Source organism: Penaeus japonicus, unplaced genomic scaffold (assembly GCF_977035675.1).
Source record: "Penaeus japonicus unplaced genomic scaffold, GWHDUDI00000001_assembly GWHDUDI00000005, whole genome shotgun sequence".
Classification (NCBI taxonomy): Eukaryota; Metazoa; Arthropoda; class Malacostraca; order Decapoda; family Penaeidae; genus Penaeus; species Penaeus japonicus.
This window is the reverse complement of record NW_028234407.1, coordinates 10,102,514-10,120,013: the sequence shown is the minus strand read 5'-3', so window position 1 is coordinate 10,120,013 and position 17,500 is coordinate 10,102,514. Positions and strand designations below refer to the sequence as shown.

Here is a 17,500-nt window from a genome sequence, read left to right as displayed (position 1 = left end):
TATGACTTTGTGCGCGCTTCATCTGTGAGCAGATCCTGATGTCACATCATGTATGCATTGACACCTGTCTCTTAGGCCTAATCAATGCTGACATGATGTCTTGACACCCGTATGCAATGGGTTAATACCACTAATGTCATATTTTCATCGTCATCATCATTATCATAATCATCTGGTTTACTACATCACCATTATTATCATCTGTTTTTTTGTTGCTGTTTTAGTATGTAGTATATTTTATGGGTAACTTTGGCTATATTTCTTTTTCTTTCCTTTTTTATGTTTACTAGTAATGCCATTGTTACAGTTACATAATGTTGTTTTTCTATTGATATGAGAAAGTTGGTACTTACTTGAATATTTGTTAACAACCTTAAAAACAGTAATTATTACTGATGATAGTGATAAAAATGATATTATTACCAATGATAGTAGTTAGTAATGTTAACCTATTTTGGACAGACCTATATAATTCATGTGGAGCTGCCACTCAGTAGGTTTGGTGGAGATGTTCTTCGCAACTGGCTTTCCCACCCAACTCTTGCACATTTATACATTAGAGTACTGAAGATTTTAAGAGGACCTAAGTTGAAAGGAAAGGGGAACTATATACACTTTACCATCTTTTCACTATTTAGTGCCACTCCACAAATCAGCCAAAAAGGCAGTGGCACCTTACAAGCGTTGCATATGGTCAAAAACGCACATGACATCATGTAGCAACCTGTCCGTAATTGGTTAATACTAATGATAATAGCAGTAATAATTATTATCATTGTCATTACTTTTGCTGTATTATAACTGATGATATTGGCATTATTATTTTTGTTGTTGTTATTAATTTTATTAATATTATTTTATTTTATTGATTTATTTTTTATTATTAGTGTAGGCATAGTTTCAAATTATGAATGATTATGATGATAATGGTAAAGATACCTCATATTATTATTTATTATTAGTGAAATAGTATTTAAAGTATTGAATGAAATATTTATAATTTTTATAGTTTTATTTTATTACTCGTAAGATCATTATTGTTGCAATTACAGTTGTAACCATATTATTGTTGCTAGTATTATTGTTATTGTTCTGATGAAAATGATAATAGAAATTATTTTTATTATTATTATTATTATTATTATTATTATTATTATTATTATGGATGCTATTACTCTTATTATTATAATTATTTTCCTTATTATTATTGCTCTCATTTATTTGTTATGATATTATGAGCATGTTTATTAATATTATTAGTATTATAACTACTGATATTTTTATTTTTATTATTTTTTCCAGCACATTTCATTACTTCTGTATTTCCTTTGTTCATTATCCTTTATTATAATAATTTCTGATAACCAAGAAAAAAAGAAAAGAAGAGAAAAAAAGTTAGAAGAGAATTTCACTCACATCCATTATTATATTCTTAACATGTACACAAGTATTTAAAAAAGATTATCTCTCTCTTTCTCAACAGCAGGTGAAAAAGGTGCGCAATAAGGAAAAACCTTTACTGCGAAGGAAGAGTGAGCTACCCCATGATCAGTACACAATCAAGGCACTGAGTGACCACAAGCGAGCTGATGATTATCTCACAACGTCCCCAGAGTTAGCAGCCACCACCAGTTAGATGCTGATGATCTCCTTTCTCTAAAAGAGATAGTTATTCAAAGATAAAGAAGGATATTAAAAAAAAAAAAAAAATGGAGAAGAATAGAGAAAAGCAGAATGAAGTAATTACAAAGATTTCAGTAATATACAATAAATGAGAAATAAAAAAAAATTAAAAATCTTAAAAAAAAAAAATATGTAGGGGGAAGTAAAGAATCATTGTGGATGATTATTATGATGGCACTTTTACGAGGCCATTCTCCATTAGGGCTCTGAGCCGCCTTGCACGTTGGCCAGGTTTGAAAATGGTGCCGAAATATCCTATCAGGACTTGGAAAAATCCATCGCAACTCAGGATGTTTATCTTTTATTATTCTTATTCATGTTATTTTTCTTTCCTATCATATTTTTATTCATTTATTTATTTTTATTATTTGTTTTGTCAAATTTTTGTTTACTTGCCTGATATTGTGAAGGAAATGTAATTAATAAATGATTTAGGAAACCCTTCTAATGGAATAGTAGATTGTTTAGGTATATAAATAAATGAAGAATGGACTGACTTTTTGCTCCCGTATCGTAAGCCAAAGGGGAATATTTAATGAGCTTCATTGTGATTAATTTTATTTTTGTTTTAAAACTAACTTAAAGTCAGTTGTCTATGCCAGATGTTTGAGAAATAGAAAAGCGTCATGGGAATTTATGAAATAGGTTGTACCCTACTCATAACTCACAGTACTTTCTTTTTTTTTTTCTTTCTTTCTTTTATGTCCATGAAATTGTGAATCATATCTATTCCAATGTGATGATGGACAGTGATAGATTTTATGATATTTTAAAAAGAGATTTCAGGTAAATAATCCTGTCAGGACTTGGTAATACCTTAGAAATTATTTGATATATGGTTTGACCATCCAAATATGTGGCGTTGTAAAGCTTAACGGATGTTTTAGACTTCCATGTTTGAAGAAAAAAGTGGAAGTTTATTTGAACCAGTGCAGGTCATATTATAGCAAATGATCAACCCTAAGATTTGATAAATTGATGCAGTAGGGCATCATGCAAGTATAACTGCAGTCATCTGATTTTGGCATTTACACAACCAGTGCATTGAAAACAACTTTGGTCTGTGGGCATGTCTGTTTGCCATCATATGGGGAAGTTTGCATGCTATAAAGTGTGAAGTTTAGGTGTGAATCTACTTAAATGTAACAGATGAATTATACCTTCTATGCAGCTATGGGCCATATCAAGAAACTTTTACTCTTCCCATTCTTATAGGTGTTGTTTATAAGTTGACTGTGGTGTTAGCTGTGTAAGTGAGATTATTTGTTGTGAATGGGAGGCAAGCATAGCATTCGATGCATCAAACAGGTAAACCAAGAGTTCAAATATTCCCACCCGGGCTTATTTAGCATCTCATTTTATACCAAGATTTCAGCAATATAGTATATATGTATATAGGTGATGGTGAGAAATGAAAGGAATGAGAGGCATAAATTTCCAAATTCCGGTCATGTTGATATTTCCTATAATTTGTTGATCTGCATAGGTTGTAGGGAATGTTTGCCTTGTCTGAATTTTTTTCTTCAGAGATTGAGTCATTACTGTGATTTTTTCTAAATTTTTTTGTCTGTTTACCTTTTGTCTGAGAGGTTGTGATTACCCATTTGTTATAAAATAGGCATGCCCATATGCTCATCCCTTATCACAGAGGGAGTATAAAGAGTGATGGTGAATCTCCTTGTCGACTTATACCTGTGACGATAGGAGTGGCATAGACCATAGGGTAGTCATTATTATGGTTGTCTGCTAACATATTCTGTTCAGACCAAAAGACTTTCAAAAGGAATCCCTTGTTAGAGGGGTATTTTTTTGTGTCATAGAAAACATAAAGAGTTACGTGAAAGAGCAGGATGGTAAATGGTTGCTAATAACTTGCATCAGAAAACATTTAATGGGAGTCTAATTCTAACAAATGCCCTAGATGAACTCTAAATAACTTGGTATAGATAGTACTGCAATGATTTAAGGAATAAAGTGTAGGTAATAAACATTTTAACAGATAGTGTTAGTCCCCCATGTGGAATATGTTGTGTTACTATATTCAGATAGTTATAACCAGAGTTTATTGCAAGATTATGTTGTACCATATTTTAGGAATATTACTTCCAATTCCCCAACCTATTGCTGGTTTAGATATGTCAATGAAATTGCCATAAATTGATCCTTATAAGATTCCATGCTCTGCAGGGTATATAGTAAGTACAGCGAGGCCAATTTCACCATCACATGAATGTCTGCATGTATGTTTTGTAACTAGTAGCAAGAGCCCTATCTATGAGAGGTAGTGATATCTGAGCATCATACATATGTTAAAATCTGTAACTTGTAGTCTTTCTAAGAGGCTTATTTTGCTTCAATAGAAGGTAAGAGACTTGTTAGATTTCTTACATTTGGGCTCAGTTGAGTAGATCACATCACCAAAGGGCTTTGTTGTAATACATAATCCAGTGATATATTGACAAGATCCTTTGGTAGATTCCCCCTCCCACTCCTGTAACACCACAGTCCTCCCACGTTGACCCTTTCTACCCTGCAAATTACTATTGGACTCCTTTTCCCACTGTTGTATCCCATGTTTTATTTTAATTTATCTGTGCTGTTGGTAGGCCCAGTTGTTACATTTCTCTTTCTCTTGGCTTTCATTATCCTCCAGTGCAATTTTCCTCTATGTATCTTCATTGCCTTTGAGCTTGAAAATCTCCATACCACCCAGCCTAGCCTGTCTCATCCCTACTTTTCACTCACCTTTGTTGCCATCTAACACATTTTACCAAATTTGTAGTGTAGAACTCAAATCCATGAAATAGAAATCCGAGCCTTAGCAAGTGTGTGAACAGTTGCTCCTGCTCTTGCTCCTTTTCCTTTTCCTTAAATTGTTCCATTGTGCAGAATACACAAATGCAGTATGAGAGGGAAATGACTGTCTCTGTGAGACTCTTCTGCTAAACACTTGGTGGCCCCTTTATTCTGCTCACCCTAGCAGAGCAGGTAACAGAGAAGTTGGTGGAAGAGGTTAAGGTGACATTACAGGGGTACAAAAAACAGGGGTCCTCTCAGTTTTTGATGCCTCATTTCCATTTCCTTGATTTGGCTTCAGCCATTTGAATCAGGAAAGAGGCACTAATGTACTGTGAAAATATCTATGTACAATGAACACCAGTCATGAGAACCCTGCAAGTTTAAGCACTCTGCTAAACCATGATTCTTTTCATTTCTCTCTCTCTCCATATCATGCAAGAGTTCATATTGCATACATAATTGTGCAAATGACATAAATTTAACATCATCCCATTTAAAAGATGTATAGGTAAGAAACAAACTTCATCACTTTTGTTAATTTAATGAACTTTATTTTTCTGCATCAGCTTCACTCATCCATATCTTCTCAAAAAATCATCTATCATGATTTCATCCTACCTCAGGCTCACATCATTCAGTCCTCATCTCTCACTGCTCCTAGGTTATCACAGGAATACATAAACAAATGCTTGTTATCATTTCATGATAAGCTAAGCCAAACTCTGTTGATTACTTTTAATAGTTTCTTGTAGTACTGAGCAGAGAGTTAGCATGCTCATTTACATTAATTGATTTCTTACCATCTGAACCTTTCCCTGTTCCACAAGCAATCAACCTTTTCCATCATCCCATTAAAGTTTTATTTCGGTGCTGTCTCACCCTAGGTGTTAGGAACCCAAGATGCTGTGAGATGATAATTAAGTCTGCTTGGAGAGTACTCCATCTGCCAGATAGGTGGATGAAAGAGCCTGATAGTTGACCAGATATCATCAATGCTTGTACAGGTGTCAAGTCAGGAGATTCTATCATCCAGCTTCCAGAGGTTGTGTTCTCCAAACAGATTCTCTGTATTATAAGAAGGCTAACAGTAGATAAGCCGCTATGTATTATTAGGCTATACTGGCAGTCATGATAAATGAGTAAGTGTATAAGCCTTGTAAAGACATAAACATGTATAACCTTTTGTTTGGTGGGTCTGAAGCAGTGTTAAAATATATCACAGTCAATGCTTTTATTATTTTTGCTTACATGGATGGACTATGACTCAGTTGCTTCTAAGCCACCATTTCTATTTTGATAGTAGGAGAAACTGCTCAATGTCTTTTCTTCATGAAAACACAAAATGCCCCAGGTATAATGTGACCTAGAATTAGGGATTTTGGCTTACTTTAAATATTAAATGACAGTGGGGTAAGCCTTTTGTGACCTTGGTAGAAGTCCATAATAATTGAAGTTTGTACATTAACTGTCATTGCAGTTGCAGGTACCATTTTGTAATCCTGCAATGATGGCCGCCCAGACTTTAGTAGTCCCAGTGACATTACATCCGGTACAACACACCTGTGTATTCTTGCTGTGTGAAAATAAGTATTTGCTATGCGTTGAGATCGGTGAGCATAGTTGTGGAGTCAGAATGATTCTTTTCGTCCATATGATATCAAATTGTTTTGTATCATTAATTATTTCACATGCTTAAATGGAAGCAACTTGGGGTTTGACATCCCTTCCCTGCCAGACACAATATCTGGTAGGAGAAGGTGGAGGAGTGCATTCCTTTAGAAAGACTTATGACTTCTTGCCTTACATGGGTCTTCTCTAGTTTTTCTTGTATTTTTTGTCTTTTATTTTTTATTGCATTACATTCCAGGAGCTGTGGTGTCATTTTTATCTTTCGCATGAGGAATCGACTTAAATTGCAGTGAACTTAAGTAAAGTGGAGGACTGAATGTTACTTTCTGATTCATAAATAAGTAAAACAATTTACCTCTATTAGGGTTCATCAATTTTAGGAGATAGCTTGCAAATCATAACATTTCTTCCATATTTGCATCAACCAATGTATTGTCTTGGTTTCCTGTATATCACTGAAATGTCCAATGTGCTACCTGACCCTATATACCAGTTTCTCCCTATCTCTTTCTTCAGAGAATTTCACTACTAGAATCAGGTAATAGAATTTGCTGTTGAACAAATACAGTTTTCTTTCATCATAACATCATTGCTCTCTCCCCCTCCCCAGTGCCTATTTGCTGGTTGACGAAAAGAAAGCTGTTTGGAATATTGTAAACTTACTCTAATGTGATGCTTTGTGAGAGTGGCAAGGGAATGGTTAACAAACTAAACTTGAGGAAAACTGATCACCCTTCAGGAATTATGGCTGTTGCACTCTTGCAGTAGGGAAAAAATATAGTGGATAAGGTCACTAATCAGTTTGCTGGAGTGAGTGCTAGAATTTCCTAAGATATTCTTTTCTCAAAACAGCTCTTTTGAAGTATGCTGAAGCAAAATTGACCATTATGTTCTTAGAAGGCCATTGATGAATGTGTTGTATGCCAAGTTGTGGATAAGGAAAAGAAATAAGTTTGGACGATTTTGGATCGACACAGTATTGTGCTTTTCAGTGTTATTAATTGCTTACTTCGGAAACTTCAAGGTTTGGAGCCTCTCAAGTTCCAAGAAACACTTTAGTGTTATTAGATGATTATTTAAACATCCAGCAGGTCTTGATTGAAGCACGATGAGAGGACGATCCATCATTTAGAACTTATTTCATACCTTAACCATCTTACCATTTGGTGTTCCACCCTTGTGTTCTGTATATCATCATTAAAGAAGCCATACCAACCTGTCAGATCATTACTTGTTTGATTTGTGTCACTCATTTTCCTTAATTTTTGTTTATAGAATTGTCTTTATCTTTTAAGTGTAAATGTGGAAATAGAATATTAACAATAAATGATCTGCTATGGCAGTCCCCTGGTTTTACTTTAGCAATAACCCTTTAGAAATTTGATGACAAGCAGTGAAATATGCTGTTGTCTAATGAAGAACCTTTGTCTTCTATGGAAAGTAAAATAATAGTACAAGGAACTGTGTACTTTCAAAAAGGCTACAATATATGTAAGTACCAGTACAAAAATCTGAAAAAATAATAAGCAAAATATCTGAAGGTGCAAGCCCTTGGATGATACTATAATTATCTGTAAATATGGAAATAGACTGAAGATACTGGTTACCACTTTTAAGAGAATGAGCAAGAAGACTAAAAATGCTATGTATGTATGTTAGCCTATACATAAACACATGCAAAATCCATATCCTTAGTCATATAATGAAGAGAATCCTGAAATTACTCCAATGAAAAGACATGAATCTGATTAATAATAGGATGCAAGAAAATAGAAAAGAAACAACTGCAATCAGATCAGCTTGGTTGACTGATTAGTCAGTAGAATGAGACTAAAATTAGCAAATTTTAACATACTAATATAATCCTGATAGGAGTGGAAGTAATGTAAATTGATGACAACCAAGGCCATGCACATCACTTTTAAAGGGAGATGAAAAAATGCAATAGTTTATTAATCTATACATTATAGGTAAACAATACAGTGGACTTTTTTTTTTTCTTCCTTAAATGGAAACGGTTACTTTTGTGGTTTGCAGTAGAAATGGTAATGATACTGAAAAAGATGAATAGAAGAAAATTATCAGTTAATAATAATGATGATCACCAAAATACTGTTAACAATGATAATAATTGTTGAAGTAACATCCTAAATTATTATAACAATCGTATATAAAAATAAAAGTGAAAATGCAAGTCAATACACATCATCGAAAATAGATACGAATAAGAGGAAAGGAAGATAATGCTAAAAGTTGGACATCAGAGAAAAACGGTAAAATCGTCTTTAAAAGTCAAATTTAGAAATTAAATGAACAAATATATAGTAACACTACCAATGACAAGGATAAGCCAGATTTGCAGAACAAATGCTATGCTGGGCTTGCTTGCACTAAGGCTACTAGTACTACTAATACTACAATGACCTTTTTTTTCATTTCTTCTAAAGATAGTAATGATGATCTAAAAAAGAAAAATGAAAGATGATACCTATAACATAAATACTGAAAACTATGATAAAAATGATGATAATGATATGCTGATGACAAATAGTAATCATTTCATTATCATGATAACTATAACAAAAACAAATAGTGGCAATAATATATTTAATAAAAATGATACCAATAACAAAGATGAAAACAGTAAATCAATAATAATAATGACAATCGTAAGGGTAACATTTACTACAAAAAATAGTAAATATATTTACAAAAATAGTTTCAAAATAACACATCCCAAAGTTAAATGATAATTTAAAGATGGGTCCCTCTGACCCTTGTTCTTCACTCACATGTACCCCCCCCCCCACACACACACACACGCACACACGCACACGCACACGCACACGCACACACACAGACACACTACACATACACACACACACACACACACAGACACACACACACATACTACACAGACACACTACACACACACACACACACACAAACACACATACTACACAGACACACTACACACACACACACACATACTATACATACACACATACTACACACACACACTACACACACACACACATATACTACACACACACACACAACACAACACACACACACACACACACAACACACACACACACACACACACAACACAACACACACACACACACACACACACACACACACACACACACACACACACACACACACACACACACACACACACACACACACACACACACACACACACACACATTTTTCACTAACAATTGTTGTTGTGCATACACATAATGAGTGCGCCTTGTCATAAATTATCTAATCTATTGCGTCTCTCACCTACTAGTAGAAAAAACAGCGATCTTTTAGAAATGGAATCCGGCAAAGCCTGAGTTTTCGCTTCATTTGACAGAAGTGCATTCGAGCGACCAACGCATATTTGTGTATTTCTCAATGACGTACTTCTTATTCTTCATGCTCTGAGAATGATAAAGAATAAATGAATGAATATAAGATTAAAGATAAATTAATGAATATAAGAATAAAGATAAATAAATAGTATGTATAGAGAAACAGTAATAACTAAATGTCAATTCTGAATTCCCTTGACTTTAGTTACCCTCGTTTTACAGACACAGTTGACAGATATATTCGACCAAGTATATACAATGGCATTTGGACTCTATATATGGTGTCCTAACAATACCAATGTCATTATAACACACTTCCTAAAACCCGGAACATAAACCACGATTTATAGCGACCAGTAGCATCTCGGGAGAGGGCGACTCCATCCACAAACTCGCACACCATCGCTCCTTCATTCCTCGCATTACGCCATTCCCAAGCATTCCATGGACTAAATTCCCTCTCAGTCTTCCCGGACGAGCATCATAAGAGCGGCACCACAGTGTGTAATCTGCAGCTCGGCCTCCTGAGATAAGAAACAATGGCGAGGCAGAGTGACACTCGCGCCCCTCTGGCTCCCTCCTCCTGCCTGCCTCTTTTCCCTCTCCTGTCGTGAGCCACAGGGCGGACATGGCGAAGCAGGAGTGCTTGATTGTGCTGTCGGCATCGAGACTTGGTAATGGCTATTGGCTGGATTGGTGATGATTTGCTTGGCTGGTAGTCTTGTTATAGTGTGGATAACAGGTTGCTGTAGTGATGATTAGTAGTAGTGGTGGTGGTATTATCCTCGTTTGTGGTGTGTTCGTTTTGTGACATTTGTAAAAATTATGTCTGCACCAGTGGCTGTACTTGGAGCTAGCCAGCAAGCAAACATTTTTATGGTGGACGGTGTCAGTGAATTATTTTCACATACTTATGTCTGTCTACCTTTACCTTATGACCCACTGTATTTTAATAGCTTGATAAAATAACAGGACATATGGTGTAGGAAGCTGTAGATTAATGCTACTTGAAAGCTTGCTGTTTTCTTTTATATGACCTGAATCTGTGATACAGAAAAAATGATGTGTCTTAAAAAAACATAAAACAATAGTGATTGTTTAGCATGGAACAGCATCTAGTGATGCCATGGTGCTTTCACTTTACGCTCCAGCAAAGAAAAAAAAAGATCTATGAGCATTCTGGTGAAGTAGAGCTTAGACTTCTCTTTTATTAACATAGTAAATTGCTGCAAGCTTTATCGCACCAGAATATACAGTATATGGTAGAAGTTTGTTATTCAGTGGGAGACGGCAAGGTCGCAGCACCTGATGCGTACATGCACTAACTACTATTAATAATTTTGGGCTTACCTCTGTTTTTTACAGATTAATTTTCATACCTGACTGTATTATTTTTTAAAGATTTTTGCGATTCCAGAATCTTTTTTTTGTACATAATATATTATAAAAGTGTGCGGATCAACGCAACAAGTGCTGCTTTGGCCTCTGCTCCGTCCTCAGGCAGGGGTTTGAAAAATATTCACTATATATGTTCTGGCAAGATCAAGCTTGTAGAGCTACGTGGCAAGGGATCGTGAAACAGAAATGTAATTCAAGCTTTTACTTGCGTAAATATACTGTTTTTTGTTGGCCTTTGCTGGAGTGCATAACACAGGCCATAGTATTGCTTGATCTTGTCTTATTCTGGATGATTATTACAATAGTTAATGCTGCATAAAGAAAATCTATGATTGATAGCATTTTAAGTGTATGTTATAACAAAATTGGCAAGGAGTAAAGGATAAAGATATTGTTATATTTATATAGGTAATTCTTCACACTACCTGTGATAGATAAAAACTAAATAAAATTAATTATAGATGAGCTAATACCCTATTTTTCATGAATGGAACAGAGGATGTTTTTGGAAGAACACCTTCATGAAAAGCTTTCATTTTGTGAAGATTTTTTCTTCCGAATTTAACCCATTGGTCGCGGTTTTAAATAAATATTTATGCAGTAGGATGGCTGGTTTACATTGTCTGGCACGGTGCCATTCGCGTCTATGACCGACTCTGCCTTTGCAGCATATCATGCCATCCACTGCTAATGGGTTAACCCACACAGGACGGGTGGTACAGTATTGTACCGCGCATTCAAAAGCCCAGTGGCTGGGCGGCACAGTATTGTGCCAGCCATTCAATTGATTTAGGCCTAATAATTCGAACGCCCCGGGATTTGGACATTCAAGGCTAGAATTCCCCCGTCGTGGATGGGTTGAGATAGGAGATTGTGCACCTTTATTTTGTCAGTTATCTCTCTTGCTGTATTTACCTACTCTAACTACAAGATGCTCCCTTATTATCTAGTCATATGTCACTGTACCTCACTGTATGCGCTCCTTGTCTCTTGCTGGTTCTCCATTGAGATATTCCACAGGGAGAAAATGTCAGAGCAGAGTTTAACCCATCCACGACGGGGGAATTCTAGCCTTGAATGTCACAATGCTGGGGCGTTCAAATTATTAGGCCTAAATCAATTGAATGGCTGGCACAACACTGTGCCGCCCGGCCACTGGGCTTTTGAATGAGCGGTACAGTACTGTACCACCCGTCCAGAGTGGGTTAATCCAGGACGACGGGTAGTACACCGAACCGCGCAAGCGCATCAAACCCCAGCCGGGCGGCACAGTATTGTGCCAGCCATTCAATTGATTTAGGCCTAATAATTCGAACGCCCCGGCATTTGGACATTCAAGGCTAGAATTCCCCCGTCGGGAATGGGTTAATAGTGCATATTGTTAATTTGCCAGGTTGTATTTTAACTAACAAATGAAAAATTCTACAATACACATGATGCTTGACAACTAGCGTAAAATTTCTTATTACCACACTGGCAAAAGGTACACAAGGCATTGGTAGGTGAATGGACTTATTCAAGTACAATGGCAGTCACAGTTAAGTTACAAAGTACAAATTGACCAGTTTAATTGTGACATTAATAAGCATTAGTATTTAAAAATGTAAATTGAGCCTTGAGGCATAGATACAAAGTAAAAATAATTTGATTGTCTGACATGTTTAAAAAAAAGGAAATATGATAAGTACCTATATATTGTCAAGTGATCCATATGGACTGATTTCTTGTCCAAGTGAATATTTTGAACTAATGTAGGAGAGAAGACAGCAATAGCAAATGCTTTTATATTCAATATTGATATGAAAATTTAAATGCTGTTTCACTAAATGTAAGTTTGTGAAATACTGAACTGTTAATATATATATATCTCATGGTAAATATTTATAAGGTCATAAGGTTGTAACTGGGTGGAAGATTTGGAAAATCATCTGTTAAAATAATAAAAATAAATTAAAAAGCCATGCTAGGAACAAAATAAATGTGATGTTTGTATTTTCTTCTGAAGAGTTTGGAACATCATAACTTTTATATAATTCCTACTGTGGCTATATTATATTTCAAATTAAAGTTAACCATCTGTTTATTCATCTTTGAAGGAACAAAATCCCTAGTAGATATTTTACAGATTTGCATTAGCAAATTTGATAGAGGTGAACAGTAATATCATATTTGTTGAGGTCTGATAACTAAGAAATATGAATTTAAGATTTCATTTTTGCAATAAGCTGAACTAAAATTTTGCTTTGCTGCAATATCAAGATATTTTTTCCTTTACAACTGTAGTTTCTGTTTTTTTTATGTTCAAGTTATCCCAGAGTATGAGTTGAACTAAACCTATAGATAAAAGGTTTGGTAATTAATTGTAATTATTGTTTTATTTTACAATTTCTAGTAATTTCCTTTTAAGATATATGGTAAATTTGATGAAAATTCATTAAAAGGTAATATTGTGATATATTTTGATTGAAAGAGACTGACATTTTTCAAGCTGAAATACCAATTTTGGCCATTAAGAGATATGCATTTTTAAGACCTTTTGGTCATGAGGACCTCGCCTGAGCCTTCTGATCCCCCCTTAGAATATTTTGAGGGGGCTTTTTCTAATGAAAGTCAACCTCTATAAACTCCTGATATTTGATGTTCCTTTCAAAATAAGGTTATTGCATTGTATTTGATTTATATTTGTTAAGGATACTATTAAGGAAATATAATTGATTTATAGTTTGCCTTAATATAACACCATTTTTTTTAGCAACTTTTAATTTATTTTTAGGTCTCAGAAAGTTCAATTTTTTTCCCGAAGTTTGCTTAGTTTCACTCTAGACATTTTTGTGGTATTGTGTGCCATGAGTTATCCCCAGAAAATTAGGCAAATTATATATTTCTTTAAAAAAATGGTTATTGTATACTTGGAAAATTTTCAGTAAACAAAGAAAGTACTTATCATCATCACCGATAAATTTTATTTACTTACAGGTGTGTCGGCTCCATCCTTCCTCCAATGCTACAAGTTGACACAGTCAGCCTTTAGCATACAAATAGCTACTCCTGATGTAAGGTTCCTTTTGAAATTTGATTCTTGTCACTAGTGAGACTGAAATGTTTCCTTTCACAATAGTTCATGCAGTATGAAAGTTATTCACATTTGATTATTTTTCATTGCTACCTGTATCAATATGATTGATTGTTTTGATAGAGGCAAAATATTCACAGTTTGATCTTTGTCGTAGGTAAATAAGTAGTAGTAGCAGAATAACCAAAAGTTGACTATTTTTGTAAGTGAAAATGACTTTTTTATCTTCCACCTTATGATATTGCATTACTGATATGATCTACAGTAAAAGTTATTCAGCATTGCATTGTCCATTATAATGCAGATGTAGGAGGGATCTTTTGAAATCACTTATGATGTCAGCAGCAGATTGCAGTATTTGATGACATCATTTCATACTAATTTTATGGTTAGATCAAAATAAACTTTTCATTAAAATGTTGAGTTTAAGGCATATATCATAGAGTTGTATAATATTTTAAATGGTCTCTGTATGCAGGCAGCAGCACCAGTCTTTGTGGACAAGGATGACCAGAGTAATCGTTGGCTTAATGACATCACAGCAAAGAATCTGTTGGTACCAAAGTCACTTGCAGATGTAGAAGGTAAATGTTTGTTGGTGGCAATACTAGAAAGTTATATTTCAGAACCATTATGTGGATTTTAGTTATCAACTATAATAAAATTAGTACCTGTCTTATATGTAAAGAAACTTATGAAGACTATATTTTACAGGTGGCCAGTATTCATGCATTGTAGTACCACACAGTCCAGGTGCAACTGAAGATCTAGCAGCTAGTGAAACTTTAGGCAGAATCCTTATCCATTGTCTCTCAGAACGCAGTAAGTGTTGTAGTTATCATTTTTTTTTTTTTTTAGAAAAGTAAAAGTACTTCAGATATGATGTATAAAAATACTGTTTGCAAAAGATTGTTACTTGAATATAATGAGTTTATTGTTTGATACAGAGCCAGTGTGTGCTGTTGGTCTTGGTGTCTGTGCATTGTTATCAGCTGTAAGAACTGATTCTCAGCACTGGGTGTTCAGAGATATAGCTTTAACAGGGGTAAGAATTTGTGGTTTTCATCATTTTTTGAAAACTTTAGTCTTAGTAATATTTTTCCACATGTAAAGTATATATGATACCTGTGAAAATTAGGAAATGTTCATTGAGGAAAAGTTGAAGAGGTTAAAGTGAAAAGACCACAATAATCAAATTAATTTTTAATTTAGTTTTCTACTGTCGGATTGGACTATATGTATTTGAAAAGCTATGTATTTTTTCTGGATTAAGCCCAAATGTAGTACATTGATATAATGTTACCTTTTTGTGTTCCTTCCAGTCTTCCTTGGCTGAGGTAACAGCAGCTTCCTATTTCTCCTCATTACCCATGATCCCTGGTGATGCCATACTGGATAGAGCCGGAATATTTTCCACAGGGGCGCCATCCAGTGTTCACATTGTGGTTAATGCTGGTGTGGTAACAGGTCAGAACCCACAGTCTACTCTCTCGGCTGTTCAAAACATGATACTCCTGGCCAACCAGAGGTGAGCTGACAAACAAGAGGTCTACGAGAGAATTTTCTTGGTTTACTTCTGTATGATATGAGAAATAGGTGCATTTTCCTCAGAAATTAATACCATTGAAAAACACCAGAAGAAACTCTTGATTTTTTAAATTATATGTTTCAATAAATGATGGCTAGTTGATGGTAATATGCTTGAGTAGTTTCACATGATTTAAAGCCTAATTTTTATCTCTTTTTGCAGGCAAAGTAAAGCAAAGTGAAGAGTAGTGAAAACTATCTACAATATCCTCTGCATCTTCAGTGAGACTTCTGGGTAGTATTTTATAAGTAGCAATATTTATATTAGTTATATATTGTGTTATCAATGTCCTCTGCTCAGCTGCTGTTGAATATTGTTATCTGATGAGTTTTTGAAAGTATAATTGCCTCATGGGCTTCCTATTTCTGTACAAACAGTTGCAGAAATGGTAAGTGATTTTTTAAACAGAAGCTTTAAGTGATTTTTGAGAAATGAAGAAGGTTCTTGATTTTTGAAGTGAAATGCCTTCTACCTCAAGATGATTTATTTTCCATGGGAAATCTGTGAATCCATATGATAATACAGTATTACCTCTATGATTCAGATCTGAACAAGCATTTAATTAAAGGACACTGATGAAAATCTACTGTTGGTTTATAATCAGGTTTATGAATATTTATATAAAAAAAAAAAAATCGCTAAAAGAAGAAATAATTTTGTAAACAGCTGATTGTTATTTTCTCAACTATCCCCTGCCTGTCCTTTGCCTCATGAATGAGAGTCATGACTTAAGGTAAGGCTTATTTGTTTGTTTAAGAAAGGGGATATTGCTGCTTTTTTATATTCGTAAAGAGTGTTTAAACTTTTTTCATATATATTGTTTTTTTTTTTCATATATATATATATATATATGATTTTATATATATAAAATGGTATTCTCATTCTTTTGCCAGAAATATTAGTTTTAACAACTTTATTATGGAATGCTGGCACAATACATTTGTCGTTTTCAGAAAGTCAACAGGTGACTGTATACAAGATTATTGCTTGTGTACCAGTCTTTCTGATGAATGCTGATTAGGCCAGTCTGTGTGTTATGTATTTATGGAATAGAAAATTTGAAGGTTAAAACTTGTACTAGTGTTACTCCATACTTCACAAATGATACTTTTTCCACTATTCTTGGGAAAATTTACAGTTTCGGATGTTTTTGCCGTAACTTCACAATGAATAGTAAATATAAATAAAATTATTGTTTTTTATGTATTTACATATTCTACATAGCTGCATCTGAATGAATTAATTTCCGGTTACTTTAATTGACTATAACCTGAGTTTATTGTGATTTTCAAAAAATGTATGATGGTAATATCAGTGTTCATTTTTCATACATGACTGATCATTCCTCTTCCATATGCTTTAATGTGATATTGGATAATGCATCAAAGTTTAGCTTAGAGATTTCTTAAAGTCATCTTATTCTTTTAGAAGTTTCTAGGAATCTTTGTTTACCGTGTTAGGTTTTGAAGCACAAAGAGCTATCGACTTTCAGGAAAAAGACAACATAATGCCACCAAAGATATTACCTCACCTTTTAATAGGTGAAAAAAACTTACACTAGAAAACTAACAATTTTTAGTGTAATGATAGACGTTTATTTAGGAAATAACACATTTTTTTTTAGGGTGAGTAAAAAGGCAAATTAAAACAAGTTTTTTGTGGGATCATATTCTTCAGTTTCACGTGCTATTGCAGTATCATTATTTATAAAGCAATACAAAAATGAGGTTATTTTGAGGCTAAGTAATCATACTTTATACTTACTAAAAGCCTGTATCAGTAATTATATTTTTTCTTTTCTTTTTTTAAGCACTGATGCATTGCTGATGTTTTCACAAATGCCTGATCCCTACTTGAAAGTGATTGTTCTCATGAATCCTCTGTTGAAAAGAAACAAAATATTTAATTGGCACTGTATTGTGAATAATATATATTATGCAAGAGTTATAGACAGCTTCATTTTGA

The 17,500-nt window shown here is 34.2% G+C and overlaps 2 protein-coding genes across 20 annotated transcripts in view; both read left to right on the top strand.

Annotated features, from left to right (window-relative positions):
• Window positions 1-7,453, top strand: part of LOC122258043 (serine/threonine-protein phosphatase 2A 56 kDa regulatory subunit delta isoform) — a 55,752-nt gene extending 48,299 nt beyond the window's left edge. For all 19 annotated transcript variants that reach the window (XM_086536958.1, XM_043023733.2, XM_043023735.2 and 16 more), the window contains exon 13: window positions 1,484-7,453. In XM_086536958.1, coding sequence (XP_086393084.1) covers window positions 1,484-1,636 — 153 coding nt within the window. In that variant the 3' untranslated portion in view covers window positions 1,637-7,453. The remainder of the gene's footprint in view (window positions 1-1,483) is intronic.
• A 2,388-nt stretch (window positions 7,454-9,841) lies between these two features.
• Window positions 9,842-17,500, top strand: part of LOC122258042 (glutamine amidotransferase-like class 1 domain-containing protein 1) — an 8,867-nt gene continuing 1,208 nt past the window's right edge. The window contains exons 1-7 of the mRNA XM_043023725.2: window positions 9,842-10,150; window positions 13,851-13,927; window positions 14,426-14,531; window positions 14,662-14,769; window positions 14,895-14,992; window positions 15,270-15,475; window positions 15,698-17,500. The exon at window positions 15,698-17,500 is cut by the window's right edge and continues 1,208 nt beyond it. Coding sequence (XP_042879659.1) covers window positions 10,105-10,150; window positions 13,851-13,927; window positions 14,426-14,531; window positions 14,662-14,769; window positions 14,895-14,992; window positions 15,270-15,475; window positions 15,698-15,716 — 660 coding nt within the window. The 5' untranslated portion in view covers window positions 9,842-10,104 and the 3' untranslated portion in view covers window positions 15,717-17,500. The remainder of the gene's footprint in view (window positions 10,151-13,850; window positions 13,928-14,425; window positions 14,532-14,661; window positions 14,770-14,894; window positions 14,993-15,269; window positions 15,476-15,697) is intronic.